The sequence below is a fragment of the Podarcis melisellensis genome, assembly GCF_964234715.1.
Source record: "Podarcis melisellensis genome assembly, chromosome: 2".
Classification (NCBI taxonomy): domain Eukaryota; kingdom Metazoa; phylum Chordata; class Lepidosauria; order Squamata; family Lacertidae; genus Podarcis; species Podarcis melisellensis.
Window position 1 is genome coordinate 39,100,900 of NC_138529.1, and position 21,470 is coordinate 39,122,369.

The 21,470-nt window shown below is 44.7% G+C and overlaps 1 protein-coding gene across 3 annotated transcripts; it reads right to left on the reverse strand.

The window, feature by feature from the left end:
* Positions 1-3,291: 3,291 nt before the first annotated feature.
* On the reverse strand, positions 3,292-18,558 carry LOC309360883 (Golgi apparatus membrane protein TVP23 homolog B). Of its 3 annotated transcripts, none has more exons than XM_081895845.1 (7): positions 18,470-18,558; positions 16,962-17,044; positions 15,140-15,284; positions 14,394-14,483; positions 7,514-7,645; positions 7,288-7,416; positions 3,292-5,928 (listed from the first exon to the last, which is right to left on the reverse strand). In XM_081895845.1, the coding sequence occupies exons 1-7, from the start codon at positions 18,479-18,481 to the stop codon at positions 5,896-5,898; spliced, it is 624 nt and encodes a 207-aa protein (XP_081751971.1). In that variant the 5' UTR covers positions 18,482-18,558; the 3' UTR covers positions 3,292-5,895. The 3 variants fall into 3 exon arrangements, with proteins under 3 accessions (XP_081751971.1, XP_081751970.1, XP_081751972.1); XM_081895844.1 differs by lacking the exon at positions 18,470-18,558 and adding an exon at positions 18,162-18,197; XM_081895846.1 differs by lacking the exon at positions 18,470-18,558 and adding an exon at positions 17,753-17,771.
* Between the last annotated feature and the right edge of the window lie 2,912 nt (positions 18,559-21,470).

Sequence of the window (21,470 nt, forward strand, 5' to 3'; positions counted from 1 at the left end):
TCCTCCCGCTTAGCTGAAGGGGCACTGCGCCTTAGCTGAAGGGGCACCTACCCTTCAGCGAAAGGAACACGAAGCCTCCAGAGCGCAGTGGGAGCTCCCGCTGCGCTCCGGAAACTTCAGGCAGCTATCTGGAGAGCGAGAGAGGGCGGTGCGGAAGGAGAGAGACTGTCCTGGCTTCAGCAAAAGGAACCCGAAGCCAACCCCTCTCGCTCTCCAGATAGCCACCTGAAGCCTCCGGAGTGCAGCGGGAGTTTCTGCTGCGCTCTGGAGGCTTCGGGTGCCCACTGCGCTTCAGAGGCTTCGTGTTGCTATTGCTGAAGCCAAGGAGCCTGCATTCGCTCCATAAGACGCACACACATTTCCCCTTAATTTTTGGAGGGGGAAATGTGCGTCTTATAGAGCGAAAAATACAGTGCATGTGTCAAGCTAAGGCGAGGGAATGCCTCTATATAAGCCTGTGTAACTTTAAGGCCTGGACATTCCACTTTTGTGGGTTCCACAGTGGCTGCTGCTATGACCAAGTTTCCTTAAACACCACAGTGGGATGTTTATTGAAGAAATCCACTAAACAACAAAGGCTTTTTAAATTTGAGGGAGATTTTATCAGGCCTCTCATCGATCCTACGCACAAGCACCTATACTTACGTGGAAATGTACATCAGAAGAGACCGTTCTGCAATAGGACAAGGCTTCACAACAGCAAAGCTGTTTACTGTTGTTGTAGCTAGATCCCAGGCTGGTGTCAAATCAGACCTAATTGTCTGCCCCCTCACCTTCAAAATTACTACTGCTTTGTAAGAGTTTTATTTTTTAAAAGTTTACCCTAAGCTGAGATTTCAGGTTTTGTTACAATTTAAAAATTAAAAGCATCACAACATACACTATAAAGCATCAACAATACTTCACAACCCCCCTCCCCAAGTCTAACAAGATTAAATCTCCCAAACAACCTTGGGACCCACTTGGCATTGGAGCCCACCCTCAACAACCAGTAAGTATTGGGTGGCACAAAACTGTGGGCAATTTGCTCAGAGAACCCCCCCCCCCAGGCTAGGCTTCTCATCTACCCCATTTTTCACTGAGATTACCAAATATCCTTTGAAGCGCTATCTCCTTTCTCTTAAGACACTTTCTAAGTGATCCAATATATTTTTAAATTGTATTTTGGTATTTCGTTCACTGACTAAAAGGGCCTCAGAACTCTATATGAATAAATGAATAAAAGATGCCTAGCTCGGAACAGGATGAGCAAAACCAAATTTCCAAGTGTTTAAAAAGTCAAATGCTTTTCAGTGCGGTGCACTTGTAACCACACACTGCCACCTAGTGGGTTTTCTGATAACTCTACTGTACAGTGGTACCTCAGGTTACATACACTTCAGGTTACAGACTCCGCTAACCCAGAAATATTACCTCGGGTTAAGACCTTTGCTTCAGGATGAGAACAGAAATTGTGCTCTGGCGGCATGGCAGCAGCAGGAGGCCCCATTAGCTAAAGTGGTGCTTCAGGTTAAGAACAGTTTCAGGTTAAGAACGGACCTCTGGAACGAATTAAGTACTCAGCCTGAGGTACCACTGTATTCATTGCACATTTGTTTAGAATTCATTCCTGCTTGCTAAAGAATCCAATACAGTACTATATTTGCTCACAGTCTGCTCAGAAATAAGTCAAACCAAGAGTTTCTAATGAAGATATTAATCTGCTCTTCCACAGAGTATTTGCTTATGACTCAACTACCTAGTACAGTGTTTTAGGTTCCACAATAACATGAAGATATTACAAAGTGTGCTTCAAGATTAGGGCTTCATATCGCAATTGGGTTGCTCCAGTCCGACTTTCCTGTGTGTGCAACTGACACAGTCACTACCACACATTTTGGCCCCAACCCACCTTGACCCCAGTCATGGCTATTTGTTGCTCTTCCACAGCTTGTGGAACTCTACAAAATGGCCCCCTTAAAATAGCTTCACTGGTTGCCAATATGTTTCCAGGTCTAATTCAAGGTGCTCACATTACTGTTCAAAGCCCTAAATAACTTGGGGGCCCAAACAACTGAAAGACCACCTCCTTTCCTATTGACCCTCTAAGGTGTTAAGATCAGCAAAGGGATCTTAGTTGAATTCCCTCGCTCCATTATGTAGTGAATAGAATGTCCCTATTTTCATGTGGAAGGTTGCAGAGCTATAGCTGTGGGGGCGCCGGCTAGGGTTTTTTGCCCTGGGTGAAGCCTCCAGAGGGGTGCCATTGAGGCTCCCAGCCTATGTGTGCCTGCAAATACACGTGTGTGCGTGTGCCAAACTGGGTCTTTGACCCGGGTGAAATAAAGCCTAGTTTTGCCCCTGAATGTTAGGAGGGTATGTGATCATATGAATTGCATTTGAAATCATATAAAAGATCTATCGGTTGCATGCACTCTGCAATGGCTATTCCTATATCTGTCAGTCACTACCTGATGTGGCAACCATTTCGCCAGCGACTCTGGGTCTTAGGATTGTTTTTTGTTGTCCTGCTGTTTCATCATTTTAATCTGCTGCAATTTTAAACAGTATTTTATTTATTTTCAATGGCACAATGCTTCGTTTCAAATGGTGCTGGAAATGGCTCTGTGGCATGAAGAGTGGTCTAGAAGCTTGACACATAAATAAAATGAGCCAGACCTAGCTATGGCTTGCAATGGCCTCATTAATAGCAAACTCAGAGCACTAAATCACACCAGTGCTGTAGCATCCCAAGCTTAACTCTTCTTGGGCTGCTTATACCTTCCCTTGGGGATTCCAGCAACCAATTAGCAGGCTCCTCTTCCTAGAGTTCCATTGACCAGCCAATGAGGACAGAACCCTTTCTGATTGGTCATCAAGATTAACAATTAGCAGTGGCATTCATATGAACAAAAAGGACTACACGATCCTGTGGAGAAAGGAGATTGTCAATAACTGTGCCAATATCTCTTGCATGCACGTGTATGTTTGTATGTGTATGTGCACACACTCACACTTTGCATGTACAAAGGTAAAAGTCTCATTGGTTGCTCTGGTGACTTTTGCCTCTGGGCCATGCCCATCACTGGCCCACAGAGCACTAGGTGATGGTTCTCTGCAAAAGACATCAAATGCGGGTCTGTGAAAAATGGGTACTGGCAGCCACCCATACTGGCAAGCACAACATACAAAAAAAGGAGGGCTTTAGGAGGCCAAGTTAAAAATGTAAGCTTGTTAATCGGCCAGACAGACATTACACATCACTGCAGGCAAAGAAATCCAGGACACTAATCAAACCAGTTCAAAGGTACAGAACTTTTAAAAAAATATATTTCTTTTGAAAAACATGTTAATTCAAAAGGCTTCACAAGCGTGCACAAGAATTTTTAAATACATTGCTTTAGTATCCCTCAAAGAAACAATAACCCACAGCTTTACATTACCCAGATATCCAAACACAAACATTTAACTATCAGTATTCAGCACTCCGTTGAATATAATGTTGCCCAATAAATGGATTCTTCTTTTTAACCAGTATCAGACAACATTGTATTCTCCTCTTTGTAACAGAGCTTCTTTGCCAGTCATCTCACTACATTTTCTTAACAGTAATTGAATAATACAGCTGCAACTTCCATTTAAACACCTTGAGATTAATGCAAATATGTCATATTAAAAGTGTTGTATTTGATTAGAAAACTGCATCCAGCCAGCGTTAGTAATGCTCGTATGATTTAGCACTTTGTCTGAAAGTAACCCAGCCAGCCAGCCAGCTACATAATATGGTCAATCCAGGAGCCTGTTCACATGACTCCAAAGGGAGTGTGAGGAAATGCAGTTTTTAAAGAGGGTCGTTTGATGTAAAGGACCACAATCCTAATCCTGGATGAAATGTGACTGTGACTTTAACAAGCAGATGACTGGCTCAAGGTAGTTTTTCTAATTCCTCTGGCCATCACAGGTTGTGTGTATGAACGAGCCCCCAAATTTAACACACACACCCTTCTCAAATTGAACCAGTTAAATTACCCTTTTTAAAATGTAATGGTTTGGTGTTCCAGTATCTTAGGGTTCATTCTCATACTGCACTGAGTTGCTCTACAAGTGATGCAGGAGAAGTCGTCTCAGGCTTGCATTCTATACCTGTAGAATGTTGTGCATGCACACAATAACACCCCATATGTAGATGGGAAGATTACATGGATGCAGAATACATATGACTGCATGAAAACAAGCTCCAGTTCATATAATACATTTTATGTGCACGGGAGTGTGCATGTATGTGAACACATGTTCATGTATGTGAACACATGCATGCAAGCCACAGATGCTTTCCTGTCCCACAATGTCTGTAGCATGGACACATTGGGGCAATATGTGCACTGGACCTTTAACTGGCATTGGCTGTGTTTGAACAGAGCGCTAAACTATGGTATAAGCATTAGGTAAATGAGCCTCAGACTCATGCCCTCACCCATCCCTCAGCCATGAAGAAGAGATGGGAAGCCTTGGCTTCTCTTTCCAATTAATCAAGAGTATACTCATCCAAAGTGTGGTTGCTCATACCATGGTTTGTTTATTGAAACAAGCCAATTTCTTAACACACAGTTTGAAATTGACACGCTTCTGTAAACCACAGTTAATACAAACCACACTCTTGTCAAGGTTCAGGCATAACACTGAACTGGGGTCGGTGAAAACAGAAGCAAAACCTTCTGATCGCCCTATGGGTGCGCTAGAGGAACAGATGGGAGAGAAGCATGCAAGCTTGAGACACCACACTGGAACACAGCTATTACGTATCTGTAAAAGGAGGAAGGGTTCTGAAGTCAGGTTTGCAGATATTCTATACGAAAATATGGACTACCACATTAGTTATTTATCTCCTGTGGCAAGAACAGAGATAAAATTCTATAGGAAAGGTCTGTTATAATCACATCAGCATGAATCTTCTCTACTTTCTACTGATTACCTACAGCATGTTTTACCTATATTAACTTATTACCAAGGAAAGGATGGCCAGATGCATTAAATACTCTACATAACTTTATTAGGATGCAAATACATTCCTCTTTCTTTTTACCTCTGCTGGCTATTTAGGAAAAAAAGCCGAAAACCACAAAGGGTTGCTCCGATGCAATCCTAGCAGCCTACTTTATAGTTGCACCATGAGAATTTGGTCCTCCCAAGAAAGTAAAGAAAATGTTTTATAAAGAAGAGGGAGGGGAAAGAGACCAATCCGTACTAGCCAGGTGCTCTGAAATCCACACTAAAAAGTCTCAGGTCCTACACAAAAGAAAACGTTTGAGCTGAAATCAGTTTTGAAAGTTGAGACATCCAAGTGCTTTTGTTCAACTTTCAAAATTGGTACTCTACCGCAATTTCCCCAATTCCTGGTAGAAGAAGTTATCAACATGTTTTTCAAGTTGCCCCCTCCACATTTATGGGCTAAAATACTTCCTCGTTTTAAAAGAAAACAAGAAACCTATAATATTGTAATTATGTAGATAATATCTCAGATTTCATATTAGAGGTCAGATTTTGTAGTTCCCAGGGGATGAGAGATTACTCAAGTCCCTGCTCAAAGGGCTTCTCAGCTTTTGGGACTGCCTCAAATTTCACAAAAATGCTGATGGCAATAAACCGTGGTACTTATCATGAACTCTCTGCCATCAATATATTTTACTTATGTATAAGTGGAGCTATTGCACCTAGAGAGCACAAGAAGGACTCTGCAAAATAGAAGCTGTAAGGAATATGAGAGGTAACCTGCATTTCTAGAAGATGCATTTCTAGAAGATGCATTTAATTACGAAAAATCCACACATAGATTATAAATCTTCTGTACAGGGGGTCAAGGAAATATTTCTCATTCTCCAGAAGGAATTGAAAACAAAATGGGACTCTTCCTGATCTTCAAGACACTGCTTGCTCCTCTTTGGGCACAGTCTATAAAAGGAAAGAAAGCAGCATTAGATCAGGACTTTAAAAGACAGGGGAATTGCCTGGGGGAGAAAGATCACCAAGAAGCTGAACTGTTCCCAACTTTGGAAAAGTATTCCCTTTAATATCTTTTTAAATAGCAGCAGGGTAGAAGGCTAAAGAGCAGCAGAGGGCCAAAACAAGAATTAAATGATTGAGTGTGGATAGTGGAGGAAGGTATCCTGCTCAGACCCTCTGTTATCAGCTGAGATACTGAACTAATTGTTAATCATCTAGTATTGCTTAATTTGTAACTTCTCATTGAGAAACCCTGGATTTCAGGATTCTGAACCTCACTTATGGATAATTAGCTGGGCATCATTTTCACTCCCCGAGACCTGGAAACCTTTTTTAAAAATGATATAAGTGTGGACAGTAATATACGGGTCTTATGTTGAAAACCCTGAAGCAGCCTCCTATTATTTTCTGGACCAATTAAAAACTGTTACAAACTTTGCATGGCCAAGGCTTTGAGAAATAATGCCCTATAGAAAGATCCCAGAAGATGGAAGCCACACATCTTTTCAGAGAAAACAATGCTGTATTAGCATTTATCAAAAGGCAAGGCAACATCAGGAATGAGAAGGAAGAAACAGAAGGGAATGACCCAAATTACAGATGGCTGGATTGCTTTTGTCAATATTTGGACTTTTCCTCTAAGGAATTCAGGGGCTCCAAGGAACTACATGGGACTTACTGTTACTGTGCTCTGCACCTTGCATCGATCTGATGAGCATACTCCTCCCAGAGCCAATCAGTTTCGTGGCTCAATGGGATGTTGACATGCTGGCAGGAGGGGTTTAAAACTACTCATCCCTACATGCTAAGAGAAGAGAGGGTGAATGAGTGTGGAGAAGGCAGTGTGGCCACAAACTCACAAGGTCTTAGGACCCCAAAAGGATGTGCCCTCCTGCCTCACCGAATAGGAAAGGAGGTGTGGGAAAAGTCAAAGACGAGCACTGGGAGATGTACAGAAAGACTTGTTGTCTTTCTCAAGGTGGTCATTAAGCCACAGGCCTTGAGGAAACAATTCTCCTTTCTCCACATGGTTCCAGGTGCCCGGCAAACTACAGAACAGGGCACATTAAAGATCCTGTACTTTACTTTCTCAGAAGGATAAGGCAGAGGAAAAATTGTGAAGTAATGTACCTGTGAAGCTCAGAACAAACTCTCTTTCCAGTAATCATACTGTGATTTAGACTGAATTCAAAAAGCCTGCCAATATCTGGGCCACAATGAATTCAAGGAATGCAAAATCAATTGATAAGCACCAAAATACACTCTGGGAAGCAGGAAAAATGGCCATGCAAACAAAATCTCAAGTACCTGACGCAGGAGCTGCCTGCCTAGGTAAGAGGTCGCCACACTGGTCAGGTTCTTCCTGCTGCCTACTTTGCACCGGATATAGCCATACAGATTGGCCCCTTGCAATGTCACACCCATTATCACTATTGCCTGTGGAGAGAGATGACAAAGACATGTAGCGGAATTCAGGTCTCATTACACTCAAAGGAACAAGTTCAGTCAGATATTTGCCAAGCAGGCCACTCACCAGCCACTTAACTTTGAAAGAAAACAGGGCGCTGAAGGCAAAAATCACCCAGAGCAAAGGGCAGCTGATAAGCCCTAGCCAGAAGATTCTGGACTCTGCTTCTGATGTTGTTTTCTTCGTCTGAGCAGATGCCTAATAATTTGGAGAGAAATACAGAAGTTTTCTTTTTTAACGTGGCTTACCAAATGTAATGCTCTGAACCAGCAGGACCTAAAAATTGCACTGGCAAGTCATACAGGTAGAACACTTAACTGCATTTTTGCAACCATGTTTCCTACTGAGAAAAATATATTTCAGCCTGTTATTTTAGAAGGGGAAAAAAAGAGCCACCTAATCAGAATACCATGGATTTCCACCACCTTAAGCCACAAACCATCACCCCAACATTTCCAGGCATGGCACAATGCCATGACACAATAGCCTCTTTATAAAGCTTCTAAAAATTGGGAGCACTGACCTTGGACATACAATAGCCTGAAAAAAAGATCATTCAGCAAACTGAACTAAAACATCCGAATGAAAAGCAGCTGAGGTATTTTTTAAGTAACAGAATGTGATATTTTAATTGCATACAGCAAAATAAAGGATCAAACCAAAGTAGTTTTTGAGCAGTGCTGCATATACTGAAAATGAGTGTTAGTCGAATAATGATGAGAGGTGTTCCACTACTAGCCAACTAAAATCAATGAATTCTTCTATAAATAATGGGGAAGGAAAGCATGCCACAACTGGAAATAGTATCTCAGAGTAGCCATAGTGGAGGTGAAGGTTATTTTATCTTTGGAATGCTCATTATTCCTATCATTTTAAAGGCCTGTACAGATGTAACAGGGCTTGAATCCCACATATTATTACTGGATCAAGACCAAGCTCTAGGATGTTTGCTTCCTGCCACAAGGCTTCTCCTTTTCCATTGTAAGACTTCACAATAATTAAAAGTTACATTTCAATAATTAAAAGTTACATGCCATCGTTTTAATAGTAACCAGGGTATTCTGCTATACAGGCTCCGAAACACTTAATGAAATCTGGTTAGTACAAAACAGTTGACATCACTGTTCATGTCAGGGAACTGCCATCGGAAAGAGAGATGGTGCAGAGGCTCCAGCAGACTAGGAGAGATTCTGCAGCGGAGGAGGGAACCAGCAGGGGGAGAGCAGAAGCTCCGGCAGAAGGGGAGTCGGAGGAGGGAGGGCTCTGGGATACTTCTAGTGAGAATAGTGCAGAGGTAACAAGACCCCCGTTGGCAACTCCCACCCTTCGCCGGAAGCTGTCACGCAGAGAGTCACGAAGGCGCATGTCCGTGAAACAACTTTTATGTTGGCGTAAATTTCGTAGACGCCCACTGTCAGATTCTACCAGCGACTAACGGAGTCATGCCTTGGGAGGCTCCGTTAGTGCCTCGGTTTGGTTGACCAGCCAAACACCAGAGGGATCAAGCTTTTACGCACAAGCAGCTCATTATCCCATCACAGCAATCTGACAGTCTTTGAAAGCAGCTTGTGCAAGCAGAGGGCATCATGAGCGAACCAGCCGGAACCACAGGAGCTGGAGCTGGAGCAGGTCCAAGCCTGGAGGAAAGGTACAGGGCGTTGGAGGTCCAGCTCGCGCTGCAAACGGCGAGGCTTGAGGAGAGGAGGGCTCAAGATGCGGATAAGGGGAAAACCGCCCCACTTGCCAGAAAGGTGCCTGGATTGGTGCAGAGATTTGGGGGGGATCCCAGGAACTATCAAGCCTTTAGAACGGAGATGCAATATGCTCTCAATCTACTGTTTGATGACTTCACCGATGAGAGCTCTAGAGTGGCGTCCGTAATTAGCCATCTAAAGGGAGGGGCGAAGGACTGGGTTCGACCCCTGATGGCAGCCAATAATGATATCTTAAAGGACACGAGGAAGTTTTTTCGCGCCATGGACTTGATGTTTTCCAGCGAGATTGAGCAGGGGGTGGTGCGGAGGCAGTTGATGGCGTGCAAACAGGGGAGCCGATCTGTACGTGAGTACTGGACTGAGTTCACTATGCTTATTCATAGACTGGGGTGGGATCTAGCAAGTGAACCTATTCAAATGTTATTTGAAGAAGGGCTCTCTCCGACAGTGAAAGATGAACTTTCCCGGGTGCCCAGGGCGGAGTCTATGGATCAGCTGACTAAATCTGCGCTGTCCATAGGAGCGCGCCAAGAAGCAAGAGCTTTGGAAAAGCGGGAAGGAAAGGGGGAACGTTGGAAGGACTTCCGCATTCCAGAGATTCCGGAGCAGTCTTTCCCGCCCGCAGAGCCGATGGAACTGGGAACAGCGCGCGCGCGCGCAGTTTCAAACACCAGTGAAGGGCGGAAGAAGGAGGGAAAGAGTGCCAAGAGATGTTATCTCTGCCAACAGCCAGGGCACTTTGCCAGAGTTTGTCCGCAAAGGAAGGAATGGCAGGGCATGGCGGGAACTGTTGGGGAAAAGGAGGAAGGAGAAATAGAGGAACAAGTAAAAGCCAACGCCTGGTTGCCAACATCAGGGCACAGCAGCCAGGCCAGGGAGTAGTGAATGTGCCCACGCCGGAACCTCCAAGACCAGCGCTTGTGATAGAGGTGTTGCTGGAACTGTCAAACGGACACCCACTAAAGATAAAAGCACTATTGGATTCAGGCAGCTCCTGTAATTTCATGAGTAAGGAGTTTGCTGCTGAACATCAGATACAAACTCTCCCATTAAGTAAGCCTTTGCAAGTAACCACGATTGATGGGAGGGAACTGTTGGGGGGAGAAGTGAGCCAACAGACTGTACCAATGATTATGAGGGTGGCAAGACACACAGAACTGATAGCGTTTAATGTAGCCACCTTGGGAGGAGCTCCCATCATTCTGGGAATGAGCTGGCTGGCACTACACGATCCGCTAGTAGGCTGGCATCAGAGGGTGGTTTCCTTTGGATCAGCACATTGCCTAGAACACTGCAAGGAGGGAGAGGGTCAGGCAGGGGCCAGAGCCACTCTAGCAGGGATGGAAGTGACTGACAAGGGGAAGGTGCCACCACAATACGCTGATTTGATTGACGTCTTCAGTGAAAAGGAAGCAGATAAACTGCCCCCGCACAGACCCTTTGACTGTCAAATCACCTTACTCCCAGGAGCACAATTGCCAGTGGGCAAGCTGTATGCCATGTCAGACCGTGAGATGCAGGAGTTAAGGGAGTTCATTGACAAGAACCTCAAGCGAGGTTTCATCAGAGAGTCACGAGCGGTGGGGGGCAGCCCAGTGTTCTTTGTGGACAAAAAAAACACGGGCAAACCCAGGCTTGTGTGTGATTTCAGGGCTCTAAATGCTGTGTCAGAACCAGTGACTTTCCCTATGCCCAGAATTGATGACATTCTGACACGGGTGAGAAAAGGGAAGATTTTTACCAAGCTGGACCTTAGGGGGGCATATAACTTGATACGTGTGAGGAAGGGGGATGAGTGGAAGACCACTATGTTCACCCCCTTGGGGGCGTTTGAGTACCTAGTTATGCCTTTCGGATTACAAGGGGGCTCCGCCTGCTTTCAATCATTCATGAATCACGTCCTGGGGCCATTGCTCTACAAGAACTGCGTGGCGTTCTTAGATGACGTCCTGGTGTACTCAGAGAATGAGGAGCAGCATGTGCAAGATGTTAGAGAAGTACTGAGCAAACTGCGAGAAAATCGGCTGTGGGTGAAACTGGAGAAATGCCAGTTTCATAGCAGGGAGGTGGAATTCCTGGGGTACCGGTTGTCTGACAAGGGGTTGGCTATGGATCCCAGCAAGGTTCAAGCGGTACTGGAATGGAAAACAGCAAAGACCAAGAAGGACGTGCAAAGGTTCCTGGGCTTCGGAAACTTCTATAGGAAGTTCATCAAGAACTTTGCCCATTTAACCGCGCCCATCACGGATTGTCTTAGCAGCAAGAAAAAATTTGCTTGGACGGAAGAAGCGCAACGGGCATTTGAACGCTTAAAGGCAGCGTTTGCGTCGGAGGAGCAACTTTTGCACGTGGATCTACAGCAACCAATGCGAGTGGAGACTGACGCATCAGACCGAGCGGTAGGGGCCGTGCTTCTCCAGCCGGGGAAAGATACGTCTGAATGGAGACCGTGTGCATTCTTCTCGCGGAAGTTGAACAAATCCGAGAGGAACTACATAGTATACGACCGAGAACTGCTCGCCATTCATGAAGCATTCCGGAGATGGCGGCACTTGCTGATTGGGGCGCAGCACAAGGTTCACGTCCGGACTGACCACAAAAATCTGGAGTACTGGAGAACAGCCCGAGTGCTGAACCAGAGACAAGTGAGATGGGCCCAGGAGTTCTCCAAATTCAATTTTGAGATTCGTTACGTGCCAGGGTCCGAGAACGTAAGGGCGGACGCTCTTTCCAGAAAGCCTGAGTACTTAGAGGGGGAGGGCGCGCCGGAAGCAAGGCATGTAATCCCTGAAGACTGCTGGGTGTGTGGGGCGGCTTTGGTGGGGCAGAAAGAACTGTTAGAGGGTACGGAGAACGACGAATACGCCCAAGAGAAACTCAGAGAACTCAGGAGGACAGAGGAGAACACAGGGGGGTTTGAAGAAAAGAGTGGGGCGTTGTATTACAAAGGGGCACTGTACATACCCGATGGGGAACTGAGGGGCAGGGTACTCAAGCAGTTGCATGATAGCCCCACAGCGGGGCATTTTGGACAGCACAAAACCATGTGGTTGGTTACCAGGGAGTTTTGGTGGCCCAAGGTGAGGGAGGACGTACGGGAATATGTCAGGGGTTGCGACAGGTGCCAGCGAGCGAAAGGGGAGAGGGTGGCGCCAGCGGGGCTCTTACAACCCTTACCCACACCAGAAAGGCCATGGGAGGCAGTCTCCATAGATTTTATGACGGACCTGCCAAAATCCAAGGGCAAAACGGCGGTCATGGTAGTGGTAGATCTATTAACTAAGATGTGTCATTTTATAGCCTGTTCACATGCGGTCACAGCGGAGGAAACCGCCAAGTTGTTCGTAGAGCATATTTTCCGGTTGCATGGCGCCCCCTTGAGGGTGGTCAGCGACAGAGGGAAACAGTTTACTTCCAGGTTCTGGAGGAAACTTATGAGCTTACTGCACGTGGAAATCAATTTCTCCACTGCCCGGCACCCGGAAACAAATGGGCAAGCGGAAAGGGCAAACGGGATTTTACAACAATACCTGAGGTGTTATGTAAAGGACCGAGAAAATGATTGGGTAGATAAGTTACCTCTGGCAGAATTTGCCTACAACAACGCTGAGAACGTGTCCACAGGGATGAGTCCCTTTATGGCAAATTATGGGTGTCATCCCAGGGCATTTCCAGGAGAAGGAGGGGAGAGGTGGAGCGTGCCGGCGGCGGAACATTTTGTTGAAGAGATGGAAGCCATCCACCGTCAGCTACAACTTAACTTAGAGAGAGCCAAGGAAGAATATAAAAAGCAAGCAGACAGAAATAGGAGGGAAGGTGAAACTATAAGGGTGGGAGACCGGGTGTGGCTATCCACCCAGGGACTACCTTTCAAGGGGGGTTGTAAGAAACTGAAACCCAAAAGATTGGGACCCTTTGAGGTCATACAGCAGGTGAACCCAGTAGCATTCAAACTCAGACTGCCCAGTCACATGAAATTGCACCCAGTATTTCACAGGTCATTACTGTCGCCGTACCGAGAGGGACGTGAATGGGGGGGGGGAGCGTGAGAGAGAGGTCTCCCGAACGCCCGTGATAGAAGAGAGAGAACGCGACATGAACGTGGCAGGAATCATTGATTCCAGGTGGAAGGGGGATCAGGTGGAATATCTGGTAGAATGGGAGGGGGAAGTAGAGTCGGAAAACACTTGGGTACCAGCTGAGGTAGTCAATGACGAGGTTTTAATAGAAACATTTCATCGGCGTTTCCCAAAAAAACCGCAACCCGTGGCACGATTTAGAAGGGAACACTTTGGGACCACCGATGAGGAAGGAGAGTTTGGAGGGTTCCCAGAGTCAGGGGTGGGTGAGGAAGCCGACTCCGACGAAGAAGAGGAAGACGGGGAGAGAGACGGTACGCCATGGTTAGAAGTGTTTGAATCCTCGGACGACGATGAGAGTTCCTTTAGGGGCTTTCCGCCCTCACCGCCAGTGGGAGAGAAAGCGGGGGGTGAAGGGGGCCCTGAGGGGGAGGTGGATGTCAGGGAACTGCCATCGGAAAGAGAGATGGTGCAGAGGCTCCAGCAGACTAGGAGAGATTCTGCAGCGGAGGAGGGAACCAGCAGGGGGAGAGCAGAAGCTCCGGCAGAAGGGGAGTCGGAGGAGGGAGGGCTCTGGGATACTTCTAGTGAGAATAGTGCAGAGGTAACAAGACCCCCGTTGGCAACTCCCACCCTTCGCCGGAAGCTGTCACGCAGAGAGTCACGAAGGCGCATGTCCGTGAAACAACTTTTATGTTGGCGTAAATTTCGTAGACGCCCACTGTCAGATTCTACCAGCGACTAACGGAGTCATGCCTTGGGAGGCTCCGTTAGTGCCTCGGTTTGGTTGACCAGCCAAACACCAGAGGGATCAAGCTTTTACGCACAAGCAGCTCATTATCCCATCACAGTTCATATAGCTTGTATAAATATAGTTTGGTCTTTATATGCCTAACTGTAAATACTCTATTCCATGTTCAGTAATATAATCTGTGTTCTTTCGCTGGGAAATTCATGACAGGTCTTTGTAGCATTGTCTCTAAAGCAGAGGATAGGGAAAGCCAGATTTCACACCCACATTAACTGTTGCTCCAGTTCAACCTGTCTTATGTCCCCCAAATGGCATATTGAATGAAAGATGTCTACAGCCCTGGAAAACAACACCATATACCACCAACTGCAGACTTCTCTCAAGGACTGGGAGAACTTTACCTTCCTGGCTTCAAACACCCAGTGGCTTTTGCCGTCATCATCAACTTGGTTCCACCAGCGGAGGCCGACCATCAACCTCCCTGTGACATTCTAGAGAGAGAAATACGAAATTACTCCATGGGATAAGTGAAGGCAGGAATGAATTGATTCCTCCTATTACATAGCAGCCTGCCTGGTGGCTTTGGATGCTTCTGAATGTGCCTGGGATTTGCAGCACCTTGGGAAACCACAGACATCTCATGCCCTAGAGGGGACTGCAGTCTGAAAAGGGGGGGTATTTATTTTTTTGTATTCCTCCCCACCAAATGGCTTTACATGGGTGGTATGTAGGGTGCAACTCCATCACAGATGCTGAGTTCTACTCAGGAGCGGTCTAGATGCCTCTCTGCATGAAACCAGCCAGTTACAATCATCCCGAGAAATGGCTGGATCTCAATTCATGTTGGCAGCCATTGTGGTGTAGTGGTTAGTGTATCACACCAGGACTAGGGATACCCTGGGTTTAATCAATACCCTATCCCCCCCACGCTTTCAAAAGGAAGCTTGTTCCTTCAGAGGTTAAATGTACTCTGCACATACCTAGAGGTATGAGAGTACATGCAAAAACACTTGCTTACTTTTCCTACTGAAGTTAAGGGATTTAGAAGAGAGAATTCTAATTCAAAATCTAAGAACTTGGCCAATCTGCCCACTCTCCTTTGAGAACAGCCATGTTATAGCACCGACAAACTCCCAACAGTATTTACCTTCACTGCCCAAAAGTCACATGACAGAAGTAGGATGATCGTCACCATACAGGCAATATAGCTGCTGCTTAACAATTCACAGAGTAAGTAGACGATTATTGCACTGACCCGGAAAAACAAGTGAAAGAAGGAGGCTATTGGATGTCTGTAAAAGGCACATGTAGACAATAATTTAGTAATGCATTTATCTGTTCACTCTGTCCAAATCAAAAGGCCTAACAAGGGTTATAGTTTCAATCGTAATTCCATGTTATGGCACTTCATAAAAACAGAAGTAATTATAAAAACCAACTAATTAATTACCATAGCATAATCAGTGTGGGCAGACAGAAAGCGTCAATCTTTAGCTGGTGAGATAGACCTCTCTAACAGCACTTCCTTGCAAAGTTTGCTAAGAATACAGCGGCAAGTAAACATTGCAGTTCAGAAGAATACATCTATTTCCTTCTAAAATAATAATCTGCATGCACAGGTAAATCATTCAGATGGAACCTATCCAGAGCTTTGTCAAACACTTTCAGACACCAGAAGACTGGCCTGGAGCAGTTCTGTGCTTAATGATACATTGTGCATTCAATGCTATGCATATGTCAAATCCATTTACTCTGTTTGGATCAATTTTTCTTTGCTCACTCTGAACTAGAGAATTTCAAAGCCACCTTAGCATGCCAGCATCTGTAAATGCTCCAAACCAGGTTTCTTGCACCTGGATAAGAACATAAACACACCCTTTGTGTCAGACAGTATAAATAAACCATAGCAGCAACAATGCATTGGCAAGCAAATGCTGAGTTGTCTGGAAAGCTATCCACTGTAGCATTTTGAATTTTATTTTTAGCCCCCAAAAGTCTTTGGTTGATAAGGTTTTATTTATTTGCAAATAATCTTATATACCACCAATGGATATAAATAATCGAGGTGATGCAGAACAATATCTGTGATAAAACTTAAAACAAAGTGGATGGCATGCAACATTGGGGGGCTGTTCCATGAAGGGAAGGGCCATATCACAGTAGCAGAGCAGAAGGTCCGAGGTTTCATCATCAGCATCTCCAGGTAGAGCTGAAAAAGACCCGTCTGAAATCCCACAGAGCCAGTGTAGACAACAGTGAGCTGAATGGACCACTGGTCTGACTTACTACAAGAGAGCTTCCTATCCAGTGCTGCAGCCACAATTCCCTACGGGTGGCAAGAGACCCCAATTGTGATTCCATATGCATCCACAGGCCTTAGTACCTACATGGCAGTTAAGGCAATCAAACTCCTGCTGTGATCAAATTTACATGGTCCCCAGCACAAACAAAGAGCATGGGGTTGCGTCACAAGATCTCCTCCATTTCATATAATCCTGGTCTATTTCCAGAATAGCACCACAGTGCCATTTCCTCAAGGTAAATGGGAAGGGTTTCCAGAGCTATTAGAATGGAAGCCCTTGCCCAGCTTGACTGGATTTCTCTATGACTGATTCCTTACCAAAATATATCAAAAATACTTCTTACTAGATACAGACAGTATGGTTGATTCCTTACCAAAATATATCAAAAATACTTATTAGATGCAGACTCTCTCTCTATATATATTTGATGTGACCTATTTTGACCCATACAAAACAAGAATATAAAGCATGTGAAATTTAAATATATATATCATATGATATTCAAGACAGAAATCCTACAAGAAAGCTATTCAATAAAGCATATAAGAAAGCCAGTGCCAGAGCTTTTATTTCCCCCAAGCTCACTCCCACAACAGACAGACACAAGAAATGACAGGTCTTGTACCAAAGAGACGGCAGCCCAAGACAATTCTAGCAATTACTTACTTGATCTTTGATTTCTTCGGCCTCCTGGAGGTTTCATCATCAGCATCAAAGAGTGACACATCTTCTGTGTCATCACTACTGTCCTGGACAAGCACATGGGCAAGGTTAGAAAAGACAACATCAGTGGTGAGATTACATAAAATCATAGAATTGTAGAGTTGGAAGGGTCATCTAGTCCAACCCCTGCAATGCAGGAATCCTGCCACAGCCATCCCTTGGTAAGCTTGAACCCCCAACCTTCTGGCTAACAGTCAGACGCACTGACCACAGGAGGGCAGCTTATACAGTCAGACAATACATTCTGAACACTTTATCTGATCTCTGTTCTCTTGAGACATTATAGAGCATAACAAATTATTTCAGAGAACAGTAATGACTTCAACTGCATAAACATCCTTTTCCTTAGATAATGTAGTTGTCAGTTATCTATTTTTTTCTGGCCACTTGTTTCAGATCCGAAATATGTGGGGGGTTTTAATGCATTTTTAAAACCTTCAGCATTTTGTAAATTTCTGCAAATGCCTGAAAAAGTCCAATGATATTTTAATATTTTCTCATCTTAAAGGACCATTCAAAGTGGTATTTCATATAGTTTCATTTTCAGGGGTATTAATTATTATGAAAAGGCACTTTGCACAGCAAGAACCAAATCATTTGGGAGAACGCCAAGACAATTAATTGGAAAGAAAATTTGCCACTTAATATGTTTGCTGCCTTCGAGTCCCTGTCAGGGAAAAAGGTGGGGTATGAATAAATAAATAATAAAAATATACAAATAAAAATATGCTTACTCAGAAATAAGTAGCACAAAGGTAAATGAAACTGACTCCTATGTGTGCACAAGGAATACAGCAGTCAAAGTGTGTTGTGGTGGCAACTTATTTGTTTGTTTGTTGATTGAATTGATATACAGCCCTGAACTCGAAGATCTCTGGGCGGTTCACAGAACAGAATTAGAATATACAACCACAAAATACATAACCAAAATAAAAGCAACAATCCAATACTCCCCCCCCCCCAATAACTTGGAATCATGTTAGTTTACTACGGCCGAAAAAACTTCACAGCCACCGCTACTCTTCATTTTGACACAGAGTGTTTCCTTCTAATGATGCCTAGCTTCTAGGGTTTGGGAAATCCTAAAGAAATGCGATGCATATAAAGCAAATGCAAAAAAAAAGAAGAGGGGTAAAAGAAAACCAAGTGCGAAGAAAGCAACATTTCCCCCCCAAACAAACAAGCCCTTAGCTTTGTGCATAGAGGAAAGGAGGTCGGTGGTGAGGCTCATCCCGCCGCCCGCCCCTTCCTCCTCTGTAAGCAAAGCAGCCCCCAAGTCGTGCAGCCCCAGACAACGACCCCACCTGCGACCCACTTTCCCCCGCGGCCCCCCAGCCATCTAGCCCCTCCCCCGAGCCCTCCCCCAACTCGCGCCCCCTCAAGGACTCCCTCTGACCCGCCCTGCTCGCAAGGAAACCGAGTCACCCACCCGCTGTCCCCCACATCCCCACCTGCCGCAACATCGCTTCCGCCTTCTGCCACGTCACAATGCCGCCCAGCGGGCGAAACCCGACACGCCGTCGCTCTGCGACCGACGCGCGCGATTAGTTAGAACTAGAAAAAATACAAGAGCGACCCGCTTCTTGAACTTCCGGGAGTAAAAAACAGCAACGAAGAGCATCCATTTTGGCCGACAGATAAAAGAAAAGAGAGACACATCTCAGGTTCCGTGTACCAGTATTCCGCATTTTCATCGGCAGCTGTTTTAAACGTGTCCTAGGGCGGCGCGGAGAATATCAGATGTCTTCGCCGGCGTATTGGGGACTGAGCTGCTGCAGCAGGATGTCCACCCAAAAACGAAAGGAAGCGGCAGGAAGGACGGGGGACTGTGCTTTTCCCGGCTCACGGCTTATTTCGTGTGTTTTAATGCCGTTGCATGTGAATCCGTATGCCAAATATATATAGCCGCTTATTGCAAAGGGAAGCAATGATGCTGAGAGAATGGCTCACAATATTTTCCATCCACCACCACGCCACTCCTCCTAAGATACTGTCCATATATACAAGGAGAGACCAATCATCCTATATTGCCCCCTCAGGACCCATCCAAACCCAGGTGTCAGTTGCACGCAGAAGCCTTCCCTTCCAGGACTTGCATGGCTTCAAATGTTGACAAACTTGCTCTTTATTGCTACCTGCCTGTTCATTCACTGTGAGCAACATTAAAATCTTGAATTTCTCAGTTGATTTCTACAGGCTGCAGTCAGTTCTGCCTCCGTCAGTGCCAGATGTACGTATAAGCTAAGCAAGCTATAGCTTAGTCCCCCCCCAAAAATAATAATAATAATAAAGGGGGGGAGCACCTGGATGTACATTTCCAAAATATAAGATAAAAAACCAAGTAAAATAAAATCTACATACAGCAACAGTGGCAAATGGCTTTAGATAACTATTAGGTCCATAAATTACCACATAGCATATATTCAACACAAAAACCAGCGACAATTTGTTGTTGACAAAGGACAGGTGGACATATAAAGGGCCCCATTACCTTCAGTAGCTTAGGGCCTCATCAAATCTAAATCTGGCCCTGGCCTCAGTGGAGATCTCCCCTGTCCTTCCCTGTTTGTTTCTGTTTCCGTATCATTCAGTTTGTCATGCTTCTTCTGCAGGTGGTTTCATCATTTCCAGAAGGCTTTAACTATTCAGACTGTTTTAACTATTCAATGCAGCTATTTGAGGCTGTTCCCATCGAAGCTATGAGGAGGAGTATAGTCAAAATCAACTGTATATGTGCAAGAGCAGCATGGTTAAAATGCTGCTGGGCCCAAGAAACTCGTGCAATGTGATGCAAATTCTTCGCAGGTTTGGCCAAACTTGGCCCTCCAGATGTTTTGGGACTACAACTCCCATTATCCCTAGCTAACAGGACCAGTGGTCAGGGAATTGTAGTTCTAAAACATCCAGAGGGCCAAGTTTGGCCATGCCTGCTTTACAGGCAGTAAGCACCCCTAGGCTCTAGTTTCAAATGTGGTGAGGTAGTCTCCCTCCTACCCCCATATTTCAAGTTGCTGTTCCCACCAGAGAGGGGGCAGGGAGGTCTTCATATGATGTTCATTGCCTAATCCAGTTCACTGAAGCTGCCCTCTGTGCAAGTGCTGTCACCCGTGAGTGCACAATGCTACCCGAAATGTACACACCTCACCTTAACTGTGGCTTCTGTTTTCTAATCAGATTAAAACTGGATTGAGGGAAAACACATCAAACAGAAGTATTTCTCAAGAAGTCACAGGATACCTATGGATTATGGCTATTGTCATGTCTACTCAGCTTCAAACACCAGTGGTGGGAAGGTGCTGGAGGCAAGCAGTAATGTGCACATAGCTTGCAATCTGCGAATCAGTCACATTGAACATGAGGGTACATAGTAGAAATGACTAGGATAGCACTGTAATTTCAGAGTAAATCTGCAAAGGTACAGCCCAAAAGGCAGATCATTTCAGCATGGCAAAAGCTGTTAAATGTGAACAGTTTGTAGGTTTGTGTCTCTGCTAGGAACCTCCATATCAAATATGGTATTTTATGTCAATAAGAAGAACTAAATACTGATAGTAACTCAGTGGCCAGAGTCAGGAAAAACTAGATGGTGGTTTAAACTATCTTTGCAAACATATGAGATGGTTAGCTGTTGCTAAAACTGCTAATAAACGGTAAAAAGAAGTCTAAAGGACAGAAAGACCAGCACCAACTCGACTGCAATTTCCATAGAAAATTACATTTATTCATTATATTTTCCCTTGGCCCCACCCCCAAAGCAGGACTAAGGACAAATTTATTTATTTTGTTTATTAATTTATCTGCAATATTAACACAAAGTCTGTAAACTGTCAGGATCTTTGGGTGGCTTACAATGTTCAAATTAAAACAACAACAGTAAAACCAACCACAAAATAATAATTTAATTTAAACAATTTAAACAACATTTCAGTTTCAGCTGGTCTCACCCAGTTAGATTTACAGCTATGGGATTAGTTATCCCCTTGTCTTCCCCCTTGTATAATTTGTGAACCACACAAAGCAGGTGTCAAAGATGAATCAATGCCAAAACCACACCAGCATCAGGGACAAAATGGATCTGCTCAACTTCTTCCTGTGAAGGAGATGCTAAGCATACTCTCAGACCTGTCACTCTAAGGTATATTTTAGGCTTTCAGTGTTAGAGGAACAATATTGTCCTAGATACTTCGAAGTTTAATAAATAAACTTAATAAATATACAAAAGACACCAACGAATACAAGTAACATTTTAAAACACTAAATAAAAAACACACTAATAACTAAAAAGTTACCCCAAACTATTAGCTATCCCAGCATAAACTCAACATATTAACAATTTAGAATATTGTATAGTATTAGCAGTCTAATTTATTTCAACTAGTGAAGGCTGCAGAGAGAAAAAAATTGTCTTTAAGGCCCACTTAAACATGAAGTGGGATAGAGACAGTCTGATAT

Coding starts and splice junctions, on each gene's coding strand:
- LOC309360883 (XM_081895844.1), bottom strand. CDS start 18,182: ATGTTGCTTTCTTCGCACTTG. Junction 17,045..18,161: donor TGTTGCTTTCTTCGCACTTG/GTTTTCTTTTAC, acceptor GTGCTTGTCCAG/GACAGTAGTGATGACACAGA. Junction 5,929..7,287: donor GCAGGCAGCTCCTGCGTCAG/GTACTTGAGATT, acceptor TTCCTTTTATAG/ACTGTGCCCAAAGAGGAGCA.